General features: G+C 51.4%; 7 protein-coding genes across 7 annotated transcripts; 3 read left to right on the forward strand and 4 right to left on the reverse strand.

Annotated features, from left to right (window-relative positions):
• Positions 1–160: 160 nt before the first annotated feature.
• EMWEY_00035890 (hypothetical protein) lies at positions 161–1,626 on the forward strand (the record flags this gene model as incomplete). The annotated part of the gene is made up of 2 exons (XM_013482085.1): positions 161–1,262; positions 1,451–1,626. Coding segments are annotated over 2 exons (1,278 nt in total), but the record flags the coding sequence as incomplete, so codon positions are not given.
• A 1,726-nt stretch (positions 1,627–3,352) lies between these two features.
• Positions 3,353–5,937, reverse strand: EMWEY_00035900 (hypothetical protein, conserved; the record flags this gene model as incomplete). The annotated part of the gene is made up of 6 exons (XM_013482086.1): positions 3,353–3,518; positions 3,793–4,272; positions 4,617–4,636; positions 4,838–4,917; positions 5,066–5,204; positions 5,683–5,937. 6 exons carry the CDS (start codon positions 5,935–5,937, stop codon positions 3,353–3,355), a joined length of 1,140 nt encoding a protein of 379 aa, XP_013337540.1.
• A 3,019-nt stretch (positions 5,938–8,956) lies between these two features.
• On the reverse strand, positions 8,957–10,168 carry EMWEY_00035910 (cyclin, N-terminal domain-containing protein, putative; the record flags this gene model as incomplete). The annotated part of the gene is made up of 1 exon (XM_013482087.1): positions 8,957–10,168. The coding sequence occupies one exon, from the start codon at positions 10,166–10,168 to the stop codon at positions 8,957–8,959; it is 1,212 nt and encodes a 403-aa protein (XP_013337541.1).
• A 4,108-nt stretch (positions 10,169–14,276) lies between these two features.
• Positions 14,277–16,730, forward strand: EMWEY_00035920 (glycerol-3-phosphate dehydrogenase, putative; the record flags this gene model as incomplete). The annotated part of the gene is made up of 8 exons (XM_013482088.1): positions 14,277–14,348; positions 14,493–14,582; positions 14,757–14,948; positions 15,161–15,317; positions 15,449–15,603; positions 15,769–15,918; positions 16,079–16,228; positions 16,386–16,730. 8 exons carry the CDS (start codon positions 14,277–14,279, stop codon positions 16,728–16,730), a joined length of 1,311 nt encoding a protein of 436 aa, XP_013337542.1.
• A 1,075-nt stretch (positions 16,731–17,805) lies between these two features.
• On the reverse strand, positions 17,806–18,316 carry EMWEY_00035930 (hypothetical protein, conserved; the record flags this gene model as incomplete). Its single annotated transcript, XM_013482089.1, has 2 exons — positions 17,806–17,958; positions 18,269–18,316. 2 exons carry the CDS (start codon positions 18,314–18,316, stop codon positions 17,806–17,808), a joined length of 201 nt encoding a protein of 66 aa, XP_013337543.1.
• Positions 18,317–18,858: 542 nt separating this feature from the next.
• EMWEY_00035940 (ribokinase, putative) lies at positions 18,859–20,210 on the forward strand (the record flags this gene model as incomplete). Its single annotated transcript, XM_013482090.1, has 2 exons — positions 18,859–19,373; positions 19,595–20,210. The coding sequence occupies 2 exons, from the start codon at positions 18,859–18,861 to the stop codon at positions 20,208–20,210; spliced, it is 1,131 nt and encodes a 376-aa protein (XP_013337544.1).
• Positions 20,211–21,826: 1,616 nt separating this feature from the next.
• Positions 21,827–24,197, reverse strand: EMWEY_00035950 (hypothetical protein, conserved; the record flags this gene model as incomplete). Its single annotated transcript, XM_013482091.1, has 8 exons — positions 21,827–22,037; positions 22,146–22,365; positions 22,474–22,645; positions 22,857–22,952; positions 23,300–23,380; positions 23,480–23,540; positions 23,689–23,981; positions 24,100–24,197. Coding segments are annotated over 8 exons (1,232 nt in total), but the record flags the coding sequence as incomplete, so codon positions are not given.
• Between the last annotated feature and the right edge of the window lie 207 nt (positions 24,198–24,404).

The raw sequence follows: 24,404 nt of genomic DNA on the forward strand, positions 1-24,404 counted from the left end.
TATATATATATATATATATATTGGACGGGGGTCCTTTGCTGCTTCTTTGCTAGCTCCACATGTGATATGCATGTTGTAGCTCTAGGTGTTGTGCATCCGGCATCCTGTGTGGATGCTGATTGCCAGTCGATAGGTGCTGCGCCATATTTTACTTGCGCAGGCAGTCCAACACTTTTTGGGACCTCTAGAAATTCGCACGGATTTAAAGGGAGCCGACGTATTTGGCGATGCGGTCGCAGCCTTGAAGGCCTTTGAAAGGTTCCACAGAGGGCATTGCGGGCCGCGCGAGTCGAGCACTCCCACCCCTCAGGCTTCATGCTTAGAGAAGCTGGAGGGGTCTCTTGCGCAGCATGCAGCTAACGGGGGACCGGCGAACGCTACACAGCAGCTTCTGCCAATCCTCAGTCTCACCTGCCGCTACAGGGAGCAGATGGAGCACTGGCTATCTGCGGGCCCCGAAGAAGTAGAAAGTCTCGCGTTTCTCCTAGGCCGTGCAGTTATCATTGGTTCCCCCGCAGCAAGTCTTGTTTATGCAGAGAAGGAGGGACAGGACGAAGGCTCACAGCCACAGGAGCAACAGCAGCAGAACCAGCAGGAACAACAGCAGCCGCAACAGCAGCAGCATCAACATCAACAACAGAAACAAAACTCAGGTTTGCTGCCCAACGAATTGGCCCTCTACAAGTTGCAGCGAGACCTGGCTCTTTTGCCGGAGCTGGCCGTTGAACTGCACATTGGACCTGAGGAGGCCCCGAGTCTCATTTCCCCATCATTACAGATGACGGCCTTGGACGTTCAAACAGTTGAGGACCTTCGTCCCTTCATGCCTGACGATTATCCTCTACCAACCGACTTGGAAGCCAGCGCAAGCGCACAGCAGCCTAATGACGGCAGCAAACGAAGCCCCCGGAATAGTCGTAAGAGAGAGAGTGGTGCAGCCCCAGAAAGCGGTGGAGGAGGCGATTATCTCCTGGATTGCGCGCATCGGAGGTCTGCCCCTGTCAGTGTCTGGTTGGAGAACCTCAGGGCCTTCTGCGTCAAACCCAGAGATCCAGCAGGCGCAGATGCTTGCGAAGTTTTGAAACTATGGTTATTAGGGCCAGGGGAACAGCAGGGACCCCAGAGCGATGCAGAAAGTCCCAGGTCAATAGCAGCCCTTCCTGCACTCATTCGCGTTGCAGAGTGGAATACACAGAAACCAAAATCGACACTGAAAATCCCCGAACTCGATATTGCCCTCGAGCCGCTCCACTTGAGGCCAGGTGAGACAGACAAAAATGAGGTGCCATTGCTGGCGGGAGGACAGGTAGAACGAAGGAGCACGCTGTATGAACTTCGATTCGCCGGATTTTGTGTTTGCCGCTGAAGTTGATGTAGAGGGAGCGAATGATATTTACCCTGTAAAGGAAATTCACCATGCATTTTTGTTTGGTATTCCTTATCCGCGCAGGCGCAACTGGTCGAGACGAGCTGGAGAAGGCCCAAGCTTTCAACTTAGTTGGAGGCATTTACGCAGGGAGAGGAACGGTGAGACATCAGCGGCCGTCTGAACGTGCTGCGTGGCAGCGCATCTTTTCGGCTCTGAAGGTACTGAGGGACGTGGAATGCAGCGATCTGTTCGGGTAATGTTGAGAGTTGCAATGCTTTTAAACGATGACACCCGGTGCATCTGTGGGTGGCCATATCGTTCGCTTCACCCACTAGATAGGCCTTGGCAGCCTGCCAGCGGCCGTTTGGGTCACCGAAGCAGGTGGGGGGAGACCGCCTAGTGACGGATGGATTGGCTGTAATGCATCCTGACCGAGGTTGCAAACGACTGGTGGGGACTCCAGCGCAAACTTGAATACGAGAAGTAGATTACCACATAGGGAAACCAAGGTGGCAGGAGGGTTAGGCACATTTTTGTCGTTGTGCGGACACCCCATGTTGTTTGCCCTGCTCGAGCTTCGGGCTTCTTGCACATGGGGACCAGCGGTAGCTCGGGTTTTCTGTCCATCATTCTGTTTTCTCATTTCCTCTTCCCCTTTCCTACCTGGACGCAGGAGACCATCAGCTGCACCTTGAGGCAGACTCAGCATATTCATAAAGTCCACGAGGCTTGTACCACCTTCATTGTGGAGATTCAAGTTTACAAGCAGAAAGTCAAACTGAATGTAGAAGGCAACGGACATTTTCCTGCTCCTTTCCGGCCAGAAACCCCAACACTGAGCCATGGATATGTATGAGCGGACCGTTTTAAATAGGAGCACATTGCAGTGTAATTGACTGCAATATATATAATTACAGTCATGTACATACTGCAGTTACAATATATAGCACATAGAATTGCTGCAGTAGGGCATAAGGAGATGGGAAACAACACGAAAGGCATTGTACGTCACTCACAAATGGGGCTGACGGAAACGAGCTAAAACGGCATCCCATCACACACGGCACACACGGCATCCTTGTCATTACTGGCAAACTGAGAGACAACTGCCATATCGGTAGATCTCAGTAGTTGAAGGCTTTTGGGGTGTAGCATGACTCCTTAAATGTAGTATAAGTCAGACACGGTAAAATGCATTAATATTTTTGCTGCTTCTCTTCCTCGGGACTAATTTTGAGTGTCACCAGTCATTTTTTGTTCTCTCCGCTGTGGCTGAATGGTGCCAATGGGTTGTAGGGCTTGCCGTAGCTGTTAGTGCTATGGGCCGGTATCGTTGTTGAACTGGAGGTTGTAAATGCCCTGTCGGCAAAGGGTGAGTAGTTCCCATCTATGTTCAGCAGGAACAATTAGGCGCCGATATATCCGTTAATTGTGGATTCATAGCCAACTTTGCGGACCGTGGTCGGTAGGTATTTTAGCGCCCGAAACTTCCACAGGGTTGTTCACAGTTAAGTTTGAATGTGCGTACACCTCAGTGAAGTATGTACCATAGCTTTCGAATATCAAGTAGATCAGTCCTCCCGCTCCGGCGAAGTCCAACAAAGACAAATGCGTGGACGGTAGGCCACAAAGTCACCAGAAGCATGCTTTACTCTTCTCGCCTTCCTAGCGATATGGAGTAAAGCATGCTTCTGGTGGCTTTCTGGCCTACCGTGCACGCATTCGAGAAGTAGACCCGCATACAGCATCAAGTTGACATCCAGTTAGTTGATGAGCAATCGGCATTGTAACGAACCCAAGCTGCAATGCCCTAAAATGGGGCAGATGCCAGCCACCTGCATCTAAGTCCTGCACGGCACCAATCAAAAAAATCTGGACCCGTCGGGGGGTGATGATAAGAATATTCGGTATTTAAACGGTCCCTCGAGTTTTTCTCACAAAATGGGAAGGCAGTAGGATTAAACGACCATGCTTTTGAAGGCATTATCCGGCCGGGTTGTCACTGCTTCTTATTAACAAGACATCCCTAAAGTTGTTGGAATTCACTCCCCTAAACGAAGCCGCTACCTCAACTGAGAGAGCCGCGGCGTACTTCTCTCGAAGAAAGGAGATAAAAGCCAAAGATCCACCACCAATGCCGAAATAATACCTTCACATAGACACGATGGCAGAAGATCAGCAGGCGGATGTGGAGGGAGAATCAACATCACCTGTAGAAGTACACTGGGGGTAATAATTTTGCATGCACACATCATTGTACCCAGTAATGTAGCTACAGGTTGATGTTGGAGGCATAAGATACGGCAAACGAACGACAGAAGGGGAAAACGGATAGCAAGACAACACTGACTACCGGAAGGTATTGACAGTGGACACGGTAACGGGTAAACTACGGGAAGGAAAACCGCAAGGATCCTGCCCACCTCTTGGAGGCCACTAGAGCAATGCCGTCCTTGTGAAGGAGACGTTTGAATAGTTCCGCGAGGGGCTCGAATGCTTCTTCTCTGTATATTCCTTCGGAGCACAAAATGACACTGAATTGAACTCCCTTCTGGCTTGCCTGCCGTATTGTCTCAGTCGTCATGCCTGTCTCTGGTAGGGCTGTCACCCCGCTTCTTCCTTTCTCCGGGACTGTCTCAATCGAAGTTTCAGGCACCGGTTTTGTCTTGCTGCTTGTCTCCATCTCCCTCGTTGTCTTCATTCCTGTGCATTGGCATGAGCAAAATATCTCTGGATGCTTTTCCCAGGACGCTGCCACACAAAGAGCACGGCCATGCAAAAGAGGAAAGCTCGACGCCTCCATCTGCTGACTGGTGCCCACGTCTGGAGTTGGATTCCTTAAAGCTTCTGCATAGGCTGGCCCCTCATTTCCAAGATGGGCAGCTGTCGGCGGGGGGAAGACCCTGCCAGTGGAAGCAGACAATTCATGCTTATGTGGCATGGTAGCGCCAAGACAGCCTTCGCTCGCGCTTTTCAGAATGTTCCATCGAGTTGCCAAGTTAAGCACCTTAAAAAGGGAAGAGAGCAAAAATAGAGGAGGATGCCATGGGGGGATGGCGAAAGGTTGCATATACTTCGGCTCGCCTACACTGAAAATTGTGAGTATGCAACAAGCCAAACACCAAACAATCTAGCCAGCAGATCCCAAAACAGACAAGCAAATGGTCCACCTGAATGCCAGCCCCAGCATCAATATTTACCTACCTACCTAGTTCTAGCCAGCTAAATAGCCATACACTCGCCTTACAGATGAGCTATGGATCGATCCTACCAGCCGTTAAATGTAGACAGCATTAGCGAAGCACTGAACTTATTGAATCTCCATTCAAGTCGCGTTAGGTCACGTACACATGGTCAACGGCCAGCCCACCTCTTCCGCATCAAAACTATGCCTCAAAGGGAAACAGCAGCGCTGCATATGCACTAGAGAAAGCATGCAAGTGTCATTCTACCAAAATGAGGCCTCACATCTTCGTTCAAATCCTGAAAGACCACAGCATGAGCGCCGCTCTTGAGAGCCCAAATACCCAGTAAGCCGTGGCCGCACCCTGCACACAAAAAAGCCAACTAGTACATGCAACATCATACAACAACATACTAGGAAACGTGGGAATACATTCTAGTCGATTAATAGGCATAGAAGTCGGGTGGCCTGCCTCACTGCCACAGGAGATGACGCAGCCAACAATGGCTTACCCAGGTCCAGGACGTGGCCCCTACTGACCAGGTCACGAGCATGTTTAGCTTTATCGTTGTCTGTCTTTTGCAAGAAACCCAGGAGGTCCCAGGTGCATTCCCAAATAGAAAATCCCCCCTCATATTCTCCCTTTTTCACCTGAGAACGCAGCAAGAACCCATGCAGCAAAAGCCAAATAGGGGCAAAGTGCGGTAAGGATGCAGAAAAAACTAACAGGAGTGGAGCAGAGAGAAGTGCATAGAATACAATAGAGCCACTCGCATAAGGTGTGCACAGGGACACAGCTTAAGAGGACCACAAGGAAAAGTTTGTGCGGATAGACACAGGGCAAGCGGCAAAACAGACGGAAGAGGTTGGCAGGCACACAGATACACGGAAGTATACACCCAAGGGGCTAGGTGCCGGAGGAGCGGCAATCAAAAGCCAGTGAGTTGTTCAGACAGAGAAACTGGGCTACAAAAATAACAAAGTACACACAGTGAAGCAGGTAACGAAATCCACACACACTGCGCAGCAAGCAATTTTGTCGTCACTTTCGAGTGCATGAAGACTGGATGACAGTAGGTCCGGTTACTTCTTCCATAGGAACTAGGTAACAAGCCTTTCAGCATCTGACCAGCATATCATTGCTGGCTGTGGGGCATCCCTTCACAACGAAAAAAACTGAGGACTCATCCCCTGTGTGTTCATCAGTTGAGCCTTCGTTTGCGTTTTCCTCTACAGCTAAATTCCGGCGGAATGCGGATTCTTCTGCACCTATGTATACGTCGCCGGATAGTGGCCTTGTGTGTACAATCAAAGGGGCCCCTTCCGCAGTAATTCGCATTGCTGCGAATGCCGGGGAAGGCCCCCAGTCTTGTGGGAAAGCCATTTGGTGTCCTGGGTCTACGAGTGGCTAATGAACAGGTACAGAACTTCCCTAACAACGAAGAAGTCAATCGAGTCTAGCGTTCTTACTCAGGTGCCCAAGGGAGGAGGGACACGAATGTAGGCAACTATGGTCTACGAAAGAATGTTGGTTACTGAAGGAATGACGCGAAGTAGTGGAAACGTGAACATATCACCAACTAAATACTTCAACATATAATGTAATATAATGTACATGCATAGTCATTTCAGAACAGGTATTGCATCAGAAAATCGAGTAACCAAGCAATCGCAGGGGCTGGTGAAGATCGCCTGTGAGAAGGGCCCCACGTCTATTCAGCCTCATTATGTTTGCTGGCTTTTACACAGTTCCAGTTCCATCTGCATGAAGTAATTTTCCTTGGAAAACAAAAGGTGTTCGCTTCTCCGTACTTCTCATCTAAATGGCATGCAGAGCCGTCATCCAATGCCTGTTCATTTCGCATAGGGGGGCCCTAGGATTGGGGGAAAGGCTTTGACTTGGAGGCAACGAGCGTATAATTTTCTACGTATGCTGGACTTCGAGTAGCCTGGATGTATAAAGAAGGGGACCAGTTTTTTTTTCCTTTTGCTGCGCCTCTGGGGGACGCTGCTTCGGGCAGTGCCGCAGGAAAAAGCGAACAAGCATTTACTTGGTTTAAAGGTCTTGTCAAATCCTGCTGCTTTTCCTTCCTAAGCCCCCCTTTCATCTGGCCGTTTTCTCTAGAAAGTTGCATTTGTCGCGTGGAAGATCTCCGTAGATGAAATGGCGACAGACGGGCTTGCTGTCTTCCTTCCTGGCGACTATTGCCCCTTAATTCAACCTTCAAAAGGCACGGCAGCAGAAGCGGCAGCAGCAGCCTCCTCCTCGGCTTCCTCAGCAGCAACTGTGGCCCGAACCTTTGACTGGAGTGCGGTGCACGTACACCACACGCAAGCTACTGGATATCTAGAGCCGAACCAGCAATCAGAGTCTTCAGTGGAAACCGAGGGGGCAGGGCCTTGCGTAAGGGCAAGAACAGCTTCCTTGCTTTTGCCTAGGCACATTTTGCCTCCCCACGCCCCCACTTACGTTTGCATCAGCAGTCACAACAGATACACTCCGCGGGTCGGGGATATCGTCGTCGGCATCGTCAACTCTAAAGGCTCAGAGTATTATGGTGTACGTACACGCTTAATCGGAAATCCTGAAACTAACTTTTAATCTGCTTAGCTTATTATTGTTGCTACTGCTTTGTCTAATATTGTATGGCCCATCGTCTCATCGTGGCCTCCCACACACGTCCTCTACCCTGACTACATTCCTGAGTCAACATTTTTGATAATAATGTTGTGGAGGGTCACCAGTGCGGAGCTGGGTATGTTGGTATTCTTTATATAGGATTGAAGACTCTCAACTGGTACTGGCTAGCCGCGTATGCATACGATATTGGCTTTGTGCCAGTGTACTCAGGTCAACATCCGTAGTTCAGGCCCAGCCCGCCTGGCAGCCGTTGCGGGGTTTGAGGGTGCGACACGGCGTAGCAAGCCGCAGCTGAGCATAGGGTCTGTACTGCTGGTTCGCATTTCCCACCTGTCCCCGTTGCTGGGGGCTGACGTCACCTGCTGCAGCAGCAACTGCAGCAAGCCGTGGACCAGCAACGAGAAGGTCCTTGGAGAACTGAGAGGCGGAATCATCATTGAGGTCCCCATCCCGTTTGCTCTAAGGTATGCTGAGAACTTGCCGCTATTGTGCGTGCTCCGGTATTGGTACTGCTGTCGTACCTGCTGCGCAGGCTGTCATCCCCACCCCTACTCGAGATGCCTGGCTGATCAAACTGCACGAAGTTCGGAGCTACACAGTAGTTGAGGGTTTGGTGCATATGCGTGCTCGTGTGCTGCTGCAGCCTGTTGTATCGCGACAGCTTGGTGCTGCAGCTTCTGGGCAGCCGCTTGCCCTTCGAGATAGCCACTGGTCTCAATGGGCGCGTTTGGATCAGAGCTGAGACTCCAGCTCTCAGCATACGGGTGGGGAATTGCATCGCTGCAGCAGCAGCGGGGCGAACACCAGCGGTGCTGCAGGCCATTATAAACGCACTTCTTCAGCAGTAAGTACTCACCATTCACGCTGTTGCGGCAGCAAGCGTCATTTCTCTGCCGCACTGGGTGTGGCCCACAGCAGCTGCTGTTGCTGCTTGGGCTGCAAACACGTGGGCTCCATGCTTTGTCGGCACACGGCGGACATGGGTAAAACATAAGTCGGAAACCAATGAAAACATATCGTTTTAAACACATGCCCAGTTTGAGCTGCACCTACGCCTCCACTTGCCCTTGTCTGTCTTCTGACAGGCCTGCCTAGGGGGCGTCACCGCACAACCGCCACTGACAAAATATGGGCGTTTCTGCGCTCTCTTCATCAATGCGTTTCTCACTTCCTACTACGCGCCTAGTGCAAAACATGGGCTACCTCCAGCCGACGGTTGTCCGCCCCGGCCTAAGCAGAGCCCAGAGCGAACCCTACATGCTAAACACTCGCTGCAACTGCAAAAACCTGGAGTCACTGGGGACTGGCGGACGGAGCTAATTGTGTAAAACATTTGCTTCGAGTGTCCATCATGAGATGTTAGGTTTCAAATGTAAAAACAATGGAGGGGAGTGAACGGGAGGACCTCCTCTGTGCATTGTGAAGGCGCACTGGGGATGGGGCAGGGTTACTGGCCTTTCTCGTCTTTTCGTATTCTCCTGCCACTCCTCTAGTCGCTTTTTGTTGACCAGCTCCCTCCAGCGCAGGAGAAAGCCCTTCTCTAGCCGAACCTGGCAACCCCTGCACGCTATACTATCGGGCCGGAGAAAGACGGCGCTCGATCATCGCCCAGCCCCGTCTACTTAAAACATAAGACGCATAGACCCTGGCCACCTAAACAAACAAATCAGCATAAATAACCTACCCACATCACGCCGCACTGAAGAACACAAGCCGCGCTGCTCACCCAGCCCCTCAAAACAGCTAATTCAATGAACACCCTTCACACTGATGCACGCTGTGGGGCCTCCTTAACACCACAGTCCGTGGCTCGTCCCGAAAAGGAACCCCAATGCTCCTTCCCAGTGCAGCTCCGCCGTTCTCCTTGGTGCATATGCTTTTCGGAGACGGTATGCGCGTCGTCCGCTGCACGCTTGACGAGTTGTTCGGGCGAGCACCAGCTCCTGCTGTTATTGGCTAGCTCCTGCTGCTGCAACGGCGATTTCGTGGCAGCGGAGGCTTCCGGCGTGGAAGGCGGTGAAATTGATTGGGAACTACCCGAAAAACACCCAGTCGATCCAGAAGAGGACGGCGAGCAGCAAGTGTTCCCGCACTGCTGCTGCGGTGCTTTGCCACTGCTGCTACCCCTGCTGCTGCTGCCACAAGCCAACCCTTCTAGGGCGTTGCTGTTGCTGCTGCTGCCACTGCTGTTGGATCCGCCACCGGAAGCAACTGGCGGCGCTGGCTGGTTGCCGTTCCAGCAGATAGCCCGCGGTCGCCTCGTGGCAAAAGGGGAGTCCAAAACGAGTCTAAAGTACTTGTGAAATTCCCACGGCATGACATGAAGCCTGAAGTGTAGCATGCGCAGCAATGTGGCCTCAAGGTGGTTCATCTCCTGCAGAGGGAGGCCCCCGACCTTCGCATAGTATGCGTTAGAGTAGAATGTGTCGTCTGCAAATTTTACAGCAACCATCAGGGCTGTAACCGCCAGACGGTGCAAGTTGAGAGGACACAGCCACACGTTGCTGTTCATCTGGAGTAGCCTGTCAATATAAACCAAGGCCAGCACAAAACACTCCCCACTGCACTGAAAAAAACGAGCCAAACGCTCTAAGTAGTCCGGCATGCTGATCATTGGCTCCGTGGCACTGAGAAAGCAAGGCGCCCCACACCCTTCAGATCTGTTTTGCATACCCAGGTGCTGCAACAAAGCTGCTACAGAAGCAACGATAGACGCGTCAGCAGCAGACACCTCGAACAAAGGCTTCCAAGAAGGCGCCCGGCCCCCCGCAGCACCTGCGCCGCAGCTGCAATTGGAGCAGCGGCGGCAGTTCGCCTCGTGCGAAGCATCACGAGATGCATCTACGCCCCGCGAAGCATGGGGACCATCCCTCGCCTCCGCATGGCTAAATGTATGCCGTAGAGGGCCTACAGAGGGACCCCCCTCGGAATGCAAGGGAGCCCTCAGCCCGACGGCCACAGCTGGGATGGCCATCGCCCCCTGAGAGATAACAGATCGGCTTTCGCTCCTGTCGGTTATGCTGACGAAGAACCAACTCAATCAATGAAAAATCATCACATCCAACTAATAAAACCAGCCCTGCAGGAACCGGGACAATTGGCGACAATTCGTAAGCCTCTACCGACAAGGTCTTGGTAACCGTAGCTCACACACAGCGATGTCCAGAGAGAGGGCCTTTCCAAAGTTGTCCCTTGAAGTTCGAATGAGATGGTGGATTTCCCCTGAAACCCCTATTCCTCAGTGCAATGTCAACGCAGCTGCATGAGTCACGCTTCCGGCGAGTCATTTCACACAGACCACTCAGGTTGGGTAGGAGGCAAGACCACTTAATGGAAATTTCCAGTTCAAATGCTTCTTGCAACCCTAGGCCACCGGCGACGGCCTCTTTTGGCCTCCTCTAGCCTCTGTGTTGGCCTGCCGGATGTTTCTATGCGTCCGAAAAAAGATCGTTGAGGGAGAAAATTGCGGCAGCCAGCCGCAAGAGGAAGCTGCAGGAAGAAAAGCTATGGCGCATATGCAAAAATAACGCGCTTTGTTACAATGAAGCGCGCTCGTCGCAGGTCAAAAAGGGGTGTCTATACACCTGCAAGGTGTTGAGGAACGGCAGAGAACAGGGGAACGGCCAGAACAAAGTGAGCTCAGCGGCGCAGACCAGAGAGGAGTCTGTTTTTTCAACCCAAAAAAAGAAAAGAAATATGAGGTCTATGGCGCAAAAGAAATGAGGAGGCGCCAAACAATTCGCCCCCTCTGTGCCGGTGGATTTCGCAGTTGCGAGGCACAGCCGGGAGAGGTTAGCATGGGTTCCAGCACCGGCCGTGCTGTTGGTGGGAAATATACAAAAATAAGCTGCTGATGTCGCAAAACCCCACAGCGAATCCTCCAGGTTCTTTGACAGAATCTCCCCGCAACAGCGGTTGGGCTGGAATGGGGGGCATGCGAGGGGGAACTTAGAGCAATGCGACGGTTTGCAAGTGTCCCTAGCAAGATATTCTCCCGTCTTAAGGCTATTCAAGTTGCATCATATTATGTGAAATATCATTTTGTGTGATGTCAATGGGTATGAAACCGCTCTTCTTTGTCTCGGACTATTTGCAGGAGGATGCCCCTCGGCACTCATAATTCTGCAACATCCGTGGGACGCTACCCGGCCCACAACACGAATGGTGCGAAACAGCCCATTATGCTGGGTAGATGTGGATAGGACCCACTGATCTACGCATACCAGCTATCTAATCAGGTTTAGCATCTTAATTCCCTCTTACCTGTAGTGAGCTGTCGCTTCCCGCAGAACGATGTAACCGCTGGGTCGGAAGCTGCCATATGTGCTTCCACTGATGAGTATGTTGGCTGCTTCGATTTAAGTGACTGTACAGAGATTGTCTGCAGCACTCATGCATGCACAAAGAGTGGGCTTGCTCGCAATAACGGGAACATGCCATAATAGGCTAGTCCGGCGGCCTTGATAGGGACGGCTTCATGTAGCTAAGTGTAGCATAGCCAGTGTGATGATAGCAAGTCTCTCTGAAGTGGGCGTGTAAAGCCTTACCAGGCCCTAGTAGATAGCAGGTACTTTAGGGGAATTTACCAACAACAGTCTGCAGTGTTTTGCAGATGCAGCAAGGAGGGCCTACTCGCCCGTTTATTGGGGAGTCTATTTCACATTTGGTTGCAGCGAGCTGCGTTGAAACTCACAGAAGGCTTCCTGCTCTCCCTCTGGTTCAGTCGTTTGAGCCGCTACGACTGGGCATGGAGAATTAGCTCTGCTTAATCTAGGTATTTAGACTCCCTTGCAGCTAGCAAGAGACAATAGATACGGCCTAGAAGAGGAGCTATTCTTTGTGGCAACGGATGGTTTAGGGGATGCAGGTACGAACAACAACCGCACCTGCCACTTGCACAAGGTTTGGAGGAGTCATGGAGCGAACATAGAGCCCAGCCTCACTAACGGATCAGCACAGAGTCGACTCGAATATGAGCTAAGGTCGTAGCAACGAAGGGAACTTGCTAGCGCTACACAACACATGTGATAAAGTGGATATGTTGTGAAACTACGGCAAAAGGGTTCAATCTTTCAGTTCATCCATTGCCACAGTCTCTGCACCTTCGCTTCGCGCATGGTAGTCAAGAGACGCCAATTGCCAAAACTGAGAATGTAAAATGCCGCATACGTTCACAGCTTGTCATCTAAGGATACCTTGGAACTGTTTTGTTGGAACAATTCTCCACGACATAATTCTAGAGATGCCCAGAACAACACAGTTGGGGGCGCGCATGCGTCTTCCTGATGACACCACTGAGGTGTACGTTCTAACCACCGAGAAGCGATAGCGCTTCTCAGTAACTCCAAGGGCATTTGCATCCTGTGCTGCCTGTGCTAGGGGAGAAGATATCGCGCCAAAGCTTTTGCTTAAGCCCTCCTAACTCTGTTAGTATCTGTTTCCTTGGCGAAAAGTGCAAGAAATTCCTCCACTGCAACCGCATTGAGGTGCCGTCATGCCTGCATTCTCAACAAAGACGGAGGCATTCTTCATAATCTCCCTTTGCTGGTATGCTGCTGTTGTCTGCGACTGGGTTGTTAAGGTTGTGCTTGCTTTGAACTCCGCAAGGCTCCCAACGGCTGGCCACATTACCACCAAAGAACCGACCCAGATCAATCTCCATTGTGTTGGAGAAGTGAGAGTCTGAATTTTGGAATGAATATGATACCTGTGCCGGTCCTTCGGTAGAACGCACGGCTTTGCAGCTGTTCGCCCTGCTGCATACAGTGCGTGTATTCATGGGGTGAGTTTCATTACTCTCACCTGCATTCCGTGAAACATCCTATGGTAGCAAGAGTATAATGAGGGGGGTGGAGCCTATCGTAAGACAACTGCGTGGTGCAAGAGAGCCAGAAGTCCCTAAAGGCGGCTGAGCGCCCTCTCTAGTCCCCACACTTTCTGTGCACAGCGGCCAACGCCTCTAGGGTTGGGAGAGGGATGACGCCCTCAAAGTAGTTGCAATGCAGCTTATTGCGGCTCTCTGCTCGAGGCGCAAGACAGCCCCACGTGCAAGCACACATAGGTCTTCATGGCTGCCTGCATGAACCCTCTAGACAGTTATTGAATGTTTCAGCCTATGTTCTAGTTGCATACTAAAACGGAGTGGTGGTTCACGTGCAAACCTGAGACAGACCTACGAGGATGAACAAACTGAGCTATAAGCATCGGACAGTCTTTGCTAGAACGCTGCATGGGGAGGGCAACAACAGATGAAAGGGTGCCTAGGTCCCCTTTTGAGGCGTGCACTAGGAGTGTTAGTACTTCTTAAAGACTAATTTAGTTACTCCACTTCCCCTGCAGTGCTGAGTCCGCAGAGGCGCTGCTGCCACTATAGTTGACACTACACTGAGCCCTAATGGACTAGCCATCCGAGGAACCCCATCTTTCCATCTATTATATCAACTTATATCACTTATAATTATGACGTTTACAATTTAAACGTGGTTTTTGTTGCTACGGTCTGTTGCCCGATGCCATTAGCACACCCCATTGTAGTCCCATGCCGAACAGCTGCTGTGGTGTGTGCGGAGTCTGCCGCCTCCCTGTGTGCTGTGTCATACCTTTCGTCCAGTGCTACCACAGCGCCGACGTGTAAATAAGATTTCCGTTAGACGGTTATAAAGAATCTTATTATTCACCCATCCCGCATTGAGCAGTTTCCCAGCGGGTACCTTTGCACTCGTCTCTTCATTGACAGAAAGACATGCATAAAACGAATTCACAGATGGCATGTGCAGGCAGGTCTGTTCTATAGTCCTCTGCGGAATTAACGCGTCGCAGAACTATTTAGTGAGCAGCCACGCCCAATTACATTTTCCATATCAATGCAACAGCGGATCCCCCAGCTAATTGGCGTATACAACGAGAGGAAGCCAGGCACATTCAGCTGCAACCGCTTCCACCGAAGTTGGCCGTCAGGGGTTGTTACTGCCCCCGCCGCCGCCCACTCAGCCCACCTGGGACCTCGCTGGCCTCGCCTAGGGCTGCGCATTTGGAACGCGGTGCTGTTGTTTTGTCTTCTGTTTTTATTGACACCTGCAAGTATGGAGGCCTTCCTCCGCCCCGCTTCCGCGTACCCGCCGCTCCTCCAGGCTCTCCAAAAGGGGCCTTTAAAGGTAAGCTGACTCTTCACTTGCCATTAGGTTTTCAGATGTGCAGATCTTCTCACGTCCGTAGTAGGGAATTGGGGAACTTCCGCGGCAGCGGTGCCTAGTACATCTTGGCTTGGCCCCAACGACTGGTTTCTTGTGTCGCCGCAGGTCTCCTTGGTTGGTTCCGGTAATTGGGGGACGGCAGTAGGGAAGATAGTCGCTTCAAATGCAAAAAACTCGCATATATTCAATACGGATGTACGGTTATCATTTCCTCCACAGGGCTACTGCTTAGATTATACAGAGAACTGGGGTAGTCAGTGCAATATGCGCCGAAATGGGCATGCATGTGAGTTGCACTTGTGTCAGTGAAGTTTTGAGTAATATCGTACGACGGGAAAGGGATGCTGATTACATTTGTATGCGCCGCAGGTCCGCATGTGGGTGTTTGAGGAGGAGTTTGAGGGCCGCAAGCTCACAGACTGGATAAACAACCACCACGAAAATAAGAAGTATCTTCCAGGTTTCGAACTCCCCTCGAATTTACGTGCTGTTCCTTCCCTCACGGATGCCTGCAGAGATGCGGACCTGCTGGTCTTTGTCATGCCCCACCAGTTTATCGAGGTGAATGGCACAACCTGCGAACAGCGCCGATGTCTTTAGGTTTACGCCTCACTGTGTTCACACTTTAGACTGTAGCCTGTAGGGCTTCCGCACTGTTCCCTGTATTCATTTGGAATAGAGTGAATATATGGTTAATGCTTGCATGCAGTGGAACATAAAGAGGGAGTCTTGGAATGAGCGAATCAACCGTGGAATAGTATGTGTGTGAGCAGAGAGCCTGTCGAGAACTGCGAAAAGCCAAGTTACTGCCTCCACATTGTCGCGCCATTTCCCTCATTAAAGGCATAGGCGTAAGGAATGGATGGCCTTTAACCCTGACGCACGAAATCGGCTCAATTTTGGACCTCCCGAAGCCGTGCATCCTCTCGGGTGAGGATTTCCCACTATTGTGCTGCGCCTGGCTGGGACTGCTTGGATGGAATGTGCATAACAAACGTGTATCCAGGCACATTGAATGCTTTGCAAACGAGTCAGCTGCATTCTGATGCCGTTCGTCGTAGGCGCTAATGTGGCTAACGATGTTGCCGCTGAAAACTTCGCGGAGGCAACTATTGGTCATCCGGACGGTGAAACGGAGACGGCAGCGTTGTGGCAACTCCTTTTTGACAGACCCAACTTTAAGATAAACGTGCTTCCAGATGTTGATGGTGTGGAGGTGAGTTGGGCCTCACCGTAACATACTGAGATGCTGCCTCACTTTCGCCCGCAGTGTGCATTCATCTATATCTGTTGGATCAACTCACGCATGGCTTACCCGCTTCTTTGACAGGGTAGGTCGAGATTGTTTAACATTTTTCAAGCGCTGTTAGTGACTCTGCAGGTTTGCGGAGCTCTGAAGAACGTTGTTGCTCTTGCCGGTGGCTTCTGTGAAGGAATGGGACAGGGGACTAACACCAAGGCAGCAATCCTCCGACTTGGAGTGGAAGAGATAAAGACATTCACCATGCTCTTTTTTGGGGACCTCCTTGCTGTGAGCTACATTAGTCAGGCTGTGCATTTTGTCTTCAAGAGGCTGTTGCTGCGGCGAGTGCCGTGTTCCCTGAAAAGTGCTTCGGGGGGTATGCTGGATGTGGTCGTGCCAGCTACAGCGTCTCAGCCTGTCCGTGTGCGTGATTGTTTGGCTGCCACAGGACACGCTCTACGACAGCGCAGGCTATGCTGATGTTATCACGACGGTGTTTGGCGGACGCAACGCCAGAGTTGCTGCGGCGTTCGTTCGTCAGAAGGGCAAGGATTGGGATCAGCTGGAAAAGGAAATGCTCAACGGTCAGAAGCTGCAAGTACGTACATGCAGATTCACGTGATACAGGCGTTTCCACAGGCTATTCGAGGGGCTGTAGGCTAAAGTCCCCTTCTGTCGTCGAACCGTTTGTATGCTGGACAGCCCCCACGTGCCCACACGGGTTTGTCTGTCACATGCGCTTTCTGCTTGCGCAGGGGCCGGCCACGCTCGAACTGGTGGCCGAGGTGATCCGTGCAAATGAAGTTGAGCATCTTTTCCCATTGTTTACGTCGACTTATGCGGTAGCATTTCAGAATGCTGACCCGCAGGCAATCCTCGACGTTTTCCGCACAAACCGGCCGCGTAGCATACAAAGGAGTGAAGACTGCGTGAAGCTCAAAGTCCCCACGCTCGTGAGAGATGCGAGGATCAGAATTGCCTCTCGCATGAAGAAACTGGGGAGAAGCATTAGTGAATTGACAAGGAACCCGCCAGATACACCAGACAGCGCCTCAGAAGAAAGCAACCATAAGACGGAGGCTACTCCCGCGAAGCTCTAGCTAGGGCTTGAGTGCCTGGGCAGTGGTATTATCGTAGAAGATGCAGGTCGTTGGGCCGTCGAAAGTGGTGAATTCTGCATTCACGGCATATCGGTTTAGTTACCGCAACCTCAGAAGGAATCATGCAACGAACCGAAGGGCGGTGAACGTGGACAATCAACTGGTACGGTGACTGCCTGGCCTGTTGAAGGTGCCAAGGATTACCAAAAAAAAAAAAAAGGGGAGGGGGGGGGTTCTCTGCAGCAAATTTGGGCGTATTCAGTGGCGTCTCCAGGCACCTCCAGATATGTGTGGGTGCATCCGTTTGGATCTATGTTAAGTTCTTTTATGTTAAGCTGCGTTGGCCTTTAGCGATTAAAACCCCCCCTGGCTGCTTTAGCAGACTCTTGCAAACAACAGTCCACGCAATACTGTAGCCGTGGGCAGACGCTAGAGGGAGCTCATGTTGACAGCCCGGAATGTTGCGGATTTATACACTGCCACTGGATGTATGCGCCGGGCTATGTGAGATGTACGGAGGCGCAGCAGCCTTTGCAGTCGTGTCCACGGTTCACCTTTTGCACAACGACAGCCCCAAATAAATAGTTTGGTAGCAGCTCGGGGAGGGGGTTGTGCAACGCAACCACATCCCTCGCAACAAGGCTTCCATGCTGCCAGGGAGGCTTGAGCAACAACCAGTGCCCACAAGGAGCACAATGAAAGCAATCTACGCCATCTGCAAAAGAAAGCCCACCGGGATGCTGCACTTACTAGCCACCTAGCGGCCGTGGAGGCTGAGTCCATGTGGCACTATGATGCCTCGACCTACAGACAGAATAGAGCAGTTCACTGAGTGCCGAGGAGCACTTGTTCCCTTACGAGCAAGAGCCTCAGCTGCAACAAGTCGTGGACAGCAGGTAACAGGGGATCTGCAATCCCCATACAAAGTAACGATCTCCGTATGTCCGAAATACCCTGTGGGTACTGCCAGCAGACGATAAGTCGGTGGCATCTTGCAAAAACGCATCCCCCAAATTTGGATGACGGATGTAATTCTATAGAGCAAAGTATGTAAACCATCAAGGCCTGCTTGACGTCAATTCAAGATAAGTTTCTGGAAGAGAGTTGCGGGGTTTGCTGTGAGCTCGCCATTGGCCGCGAGACCCAAGGCGAAGATTGCTGGGACTGCCCCATAATGTAGGACTGGGTGCAACCAACGGTTCCAGGCGAAACAACAACGGTGCCATACCTGCGAGAAAAGCAATCTTAAACCAAATTCACAGTGAGGAACCTATAAGGGACTAAGAACAGCAAAAGAGTGGTGTATGGGCTAGGAGTCATTCGTTAGGGCGCCACAGCCTGCATTGGGGCACTCCGGCGGCGCTTTTAAAGCTTGCTACACAATGGAGCAACCGTCGCCTACGGTCACGCTGGATAAATAAGCACCAGATAGAACTGTGTGTTTAAGATGCCAAGAGGGAGCGTCGTCCTGCGCAGTCGAAGGCGTTGTGCGGACGCAGCCGTCTATCAGCGAGAAGTTGAAAAAGAAGTAGAAATACCTTGGTGCCTCGATCCTCCGACGCTTCCTTGCTCAGATAGGCCCCCATCCTGAAGAGCGTAGGAGGTCGTCGATCTCTCCGAAAGATACTTCGCGCAATCGGCAGCGGAGCTTCACTCAGCAGTGGCGGTGTAGGCGCTTGGTAAGTGCATATGTAGAATAATATACAACAACAACGCCTTCTCAGCGGTTGCAAGCATCAACTTTGCTGCTTCGCCAATAACGAGTCCTCCAAGTACATATACTCGCCGGTTGGGGCTGCAGTCCGGGCTTGAGGCATGAATGAAGGCGATCTGCTAACCATGCATCCCACAACATCGCATTTTTAACCTCCGAATTTGTTGGACAGAGAGATTTTTAACGGTTATTTCTCCCGGAAAACTCTCTCTCTAAGCACACAGGGCCTCTGGCTAACGGGTATTTCACGTATTCTTGTGTGGTCTGCCTTTTCACTGTTTTGGAGTCAGCAGGTCCATCACATACCTTTTTCAAGGGATATTTGGAAGAAAAGGGCGATCATCTGTTTTGATTTCCTGACTATTCCAGCGGCTACTTCTACGTGGCGTAACACGCATGTGTACTTAGGTGAAAATGGCTGCGAACATAGATATTGTGGTAGTGGGATGCATCAATTCTGACCTTGTGTCATTTGTATCGCGACTTCCGAGTGCGGGGGAGACGGTCTTTTCTTCCTTGCTGGAGAGTCATTTTGGAGGCAAGGGGGCTAACCAGGCTGCTCAAGCTGCCCTCTTAAGGCAGAGTAGTTCAGCCTGTCCAAAGGTCACCCACGAATGCTCCTTTGGTACCTCTCACCAAGGGTCAGACATTGCGTTATGCGAAAATGGCGCACGTACAAATGGAGGAACGCCATCCACTTGCGGCGTGGCGATGGTTGGAAGGATTGGGAGAGATGTTGCAGGTTTGAGTTTTCTGCGCCACTTTCAGTCGCTGGGTATTGATACTAGGGGCATTTTCACAGATTCTCATGCTGCAACTGGCACAGCCCTCGTCACTGTTGCTCAGGGAGGGGAAAATACCATTGCCTACTTGCCCGGGGCGAATGCGTTGTTGAGCAAGGAGCACGTCTCTGCAGAGCCCGTCTTCTCGTAACTTGCCACAGCCCTATAATATTTTTAGCAGTGCAACACCGTATTGAGGGCGTATGCACATCGCTACCGAGCAGCCACCCACTTTGTCACGGATGCCCTCGTATGTTTTGTAGGTTCGAATCGCAGAGTGCAGTGTGACGTTGTGGAATGGATAGTTCCCTAGGTTCATAGGAACATCAACATTCATAATTGCGTCGGCGTTTGTTGCTGCGTGTTAGGTTGCTGGGGGGTGCAAAAGTGATCGTGTCAGAGAATGGAATTCCGGGATCCGCTTCAGTGGAGTGCTTCCGAATTGCTAAGAAAGCAAATGCCAAGGTTTTGACGGTATTTACGCCGGCACCAGTTGACTCTGTTGATCCCGAGATCTGCTGCTTCACGGATTTTCTACTTTGCAACAGCATTGAAGCAAAAACACTCGTGAAGATGTGGGACAGCGAAGCGGCTGCCCCGGACACGTATGACGAAGAACGCATTGCACACCGTCTTCATGAGGTGATGGTTCGTACTGCCTGTCGGTTTTCTGCGGGCTTACAAGGTAGTGCGAATGTTGTCATCACGCGCGGAGCTCATCCGTGTGTTATATTTGCCGGTGGGAAATCCGTGACAGTGCCACTGGCGAAACCCGTTCCGAGCGAACTCGTTGTCGATACGACGGGGGCAGGTGACTCATTTGCAGGGTCGTTTGCTTACTTCCTCATGCAAACACCAAAGTCACCGGAAGTGGCAGTATCGAAGGCGACGTTCGTAGCAGCGCAGTCAGTCACAAAGAAAGGCGCTGCGGAAAGCTACGCCGGGAGGAACGAGCTTCCTGACCATTTATTTAAGCCTTCGTGACATAGAATTATTGTTGTTTCTGTATCGGCTAACTGCATTTTTAGTTATTTCACCTGAAGTGACGGATTAGCAGATTATCATGGAACAAGAATTCCAGCAGCGCCCTCCTGGAGCAGCCCAATCATGAAAGGTGCCTGTGCCCGTGGCTGATATCTAGCTTTAAGGAGCCTTCATTACAAGATTCTAAGCCGTCACAAGGGTGCAGAAAGCACATAACATGCATCAGATGGCAGGGAGTCGGCGTCTAGTTGACCAACAAGCACCTTGTCCGTACACCATGTCCATGGTCGCTGGCCTTGCAGAAGTTAGCCTGGCTCACTTCCGCGTGATGCAACTGCGGGGAACGGATTATTCTTGCAATGGTGATGCCCGTATCCGTCCCTTCTCCAATAAGTGTCTTTGCAGACAATGTGGATGCTGCACACGCGATAGCAATATTGTACCCTGACTCGACCCAGGGTAGGGCTTCTGAAAGCGAATGCCAATGCAAGTTGTTTTCACAGCAGTATAATGTGTTTATTTTGCAGATGCAGCGAAGGAAACACCTTACGTTGCAATTCGTCTAGGATCTTTGAGGAATGTGTGGCGCAGCTCCCCTTTCAATGCTAAGCAATCGGGGATTCACGTTTTTTGGGATAAAGAAATATGTGCTCCCCCCCTTGCGCCAACGCCAGAAGGTGCTTTTCTAAACTCCTCTTCACCTCACCCAGCGCGGAGTCCCTGGGCACGTGGTAATCTGTTGCGCGCTACCAACGCCGCCATTCAAGTGGCAGCACAAAGCTGCGTCTCGCCATTCCACAGCGAACTGCAGTACGAAGCCACGGGTACGCTCAGGTGTAAATCCTGCTACTGATGTAGCATTTGTTTTGATGTTCGTCGAATTTTAGATGCCGTTTCCCCCCTCGTCGTAAGCCCACTCACCGAAGGACTTGATGGGACGCTGACCAGCTCCAAAGCTCTGCAAATTGACGGCTGCCAAATTGACGGCCGCCATTGCAGTCGCATATCGAGCAGAGTAATTCAACTGCCGTGTTCTAAGCACTTATTGAATAATATTGTGAAACCAAACAGGGTGTACCCACCGATGCCAGCCTTAAAACTAGTGGAGCCTCAGGCGCTGCATTCACTACACCAAAAACACTCTCGCGAGTTCGTCGCTCAGTGGGCAAGTTGCCTGCAACTAACGGGCGTCAGTACTTCCGGGACTGCGAAGTGAAGGAGATTGCCTGCTGCCCTATAGCGCGCATTTTGCAAGTATGCAGATGACCGCTAGACAGGCATCCAATTACGATTCACCCAGCGTTTGAATGCACACTACAGCACCACGCGCAGACGCTACTCGCTGCGGATTCTACTACGGCATGAAACTGCCAGCCACAGCAGCAGCACAGACGAATGGCAGCTGAGGGCAGAACGGAGTTGGCGCGTTGGGAGGCTAGGGTGGATGCGGGCTGCAGTGCACCCTGACACTGTGCACCCTAAGTAATTCAAACTGTGCTACGTCTTTATCATTTCGTTGACTAAAGCATTTTTCGTAGCACGTAGAAGAGTGTATGACGCGAAGGTAAACGCCGACTCGGCGTTGGAGATTAAGCGACCCCTAGCAACTACGCAGGTCAACGGAGCTTGTCTATTGCGGCCTGCAACAATTCTCGTCTTGCCCGCTCCCCAATCAACTCGGGTCGTCCAGGGAGGATATCCAACACTAGGCGCCGCAACTGTTGTCGCACTGCTGGATTGGAGCTTAGAGGATGGTCCTGAATGACCATTTGTAGTAGGAGCTCGTGAGCGTCATAGATTTCTTGCTCATCCTCCACTAGGGGGAACCTGCAAACAGACGGGAACCGCGCAAATGGCTCTTGTTGGGTCGTCAGCAAACGACAGTACACACTGGAAAAGTGCTGAGCCGCAAAACAAATTGAGTACCCTACTTACCATGCCTCTAATAGAGTGGCGACTTTTGCAGAAGCCGCATCAATCCCAAGAGTCATGCAAAAACCTGCATAAACCTTAAGAAGTGAGCAGGCTGTCCCGTCAGCTGCAGCCCTGCCGCTCTGACACCGCAGCAACGGGTTCGCTATGCACCGTTCCAGGGCCTCGAGCGTGCCCTGAAGCTGCGAACCAAACAGTTCAGGGTGCCTTTGCGCGACAACGCCTGCGTCCCAAGAAATCGAACTCGCAATGAAAGCAATGACAGCACAAAGAGCCAAGACTGCCACATCGTGCCCCCACTAATATATGTATTCTGCGAAAATATCCCTACCTAATCCGTAAGTCGATGCTGAAATGGCCAGCATGTGCTCTTCATCAATGGCCCATTCGGCTTGGGGGCTGACGGCCAGAAGCGCCGCCGGAACCAACACCTTGCTACATTCTAGGGTGGCCGCCGGATCTCCGTAGTTGATCGCATCAGCGTAAAGACACAAAGCTGCAACCTGCGGACAGCACGGAGAGAGAGAGGAGAGAGAGCGAGAGAGTCGGGTTTTGCCTGTGCCAGGAAGGCAACTGCCAACGGTGCGACGTTGCAGCGGCCGCTAATAGAGCTCGTGCAGCATATCGGATTATTTGGCACATGCCAACGTTTGAGAGAACGCAAAATGGTTCAAACGTCAGTAACTCGCTTCTCTTGCAAGTTTTTGATCTGACCTTTCCATAGTAGCTTGACTGGTCATGTGCCAACAGCGCCCCATACGGCAGACGCAAATGAGCGTCAAAATGTGGCAAACAATCCGACCCGTACACCTGATGGATACAATACATAGTTCAAATGCTCAAAAATGCACAGGAGACGATCAAGAGCATTCTGAAGCACTCGGACGAGGGAAGACGCCGACACAGCATATTCCCAAATATTGGGGCCCCTTCTAAATGCGTCGTTCCCTACCAAGCAAAAAAGGGTGTGGTGAAGCATAAACTGATCTTGCGTATTTCCCCTGCTCCCGCTACTGCTGTGGTCTAATTGTGCATATCGTGCAGAGTTATGCACTTGTGCAATGGCCTTTAGTTTACAATCAAGCCTGCTTGTACTCAAATTCGCATTGTCAACCATAGTAGTTGAATTCAAACGTCTCCTTTTTTCGTGCGATTACCTTGAAAAGGTTGCCCGAGCATTGCATGACGGCGTCATAGAAAGAGCTGGTGTCCTCCTCCTGGTCATCGTCACTAAGATCCTGAAAAGAACAGCAACTAGCCCGCATACGGCACAGGTGCTTTGGTTCGTTTTCTGTGCAGCGCAGGCTGAATGGGTACGGCCATTTCAAAATTCTCACCTCCCATTCATCGTCCTGCTGCTCCCTAGTAGCTAGACGCTCGAACTCGCGAGTTAAGACCCTGCAACAACGTTATCATCGTTGCCACTGCACACTAATTTGGGCGCCGACCCATTTAGAGGTCACCACAATGATATCCAAGCCAAGGCACTCTAGTCTCTGCGTGCAGACTGGCTACCAATCAGTGCTGGTCGAGGGGCAGAACTTACGGAAGTATGAGCTTGCCCATGCCGACGAAAAGCTTCTCAAGTAGGGCCGCCCTCTGCGCTGAAGGCACCTTACACTCTTCTGGCAACATACCTTCCCTCTGCCGTTTCGCCTGGTCGGCTACGATCTGTGCAATAGCTGGCAGCATGTGTTCCGCCGCTACAGTTGCCGTTGAGTGTGGCAGTTGGCCCTCGCTGCTTGACAGAAAAGAAGCAACGAGCTCCAAGGCAGCGGTGGTAGCTTGCCCTTGCTGCTCTGGAGAAGACGCGAGAGCTGTCAGACAACCCGGAAGCGCCTATACGAGTGTCAGCACCCACAAACCAGCAGCTGATGATCATATTGTAGCATAGCCGAATTCTCTCACCGAGGCAGAAAAGTTTGCGTTGAGCTGCCTGTAGATGGAGAATGCTTACCTCAAACGCCGCACTACGGACGATCGAAAACTCAGAGGAGCAACTGTCAAGAGCAACAGCAGTCCATTCTTTCCCCCAAGCAGCTGGCGCTGAAGCCCCTACAGCCGAAGCAAGCGCCCCAAGCAGGCGCAGTGCAGCCAGCCGTTCTTCTACCGCGGCCTACGTGCAGCAGAAGTCACGAATGCAGACAAAATGACCTTCAGACCCCTTTTAGCAGCAACAAGCCTACTGAGCAAGAAGAGCCGCAAATGACGGCAGAAGGAATGCCAAGTGGCAATATATATATATATATATATATATATATA

The sequence above is a fragment of the Eimeria maxima genome, genomic scaffold (genome assembly GCF_000499605.1).
Source record: "Eimeria maxima Weybridge genomic scaffold, Emw_scaff511, whole genome shotgun sequence".
Classification (NCBI taxonomy): Eukaryota; Apicomplexa; class Conoidasida; order Eucoccidiorida; family Eimeriidae; genus Eimeria; species Eimeria maxima.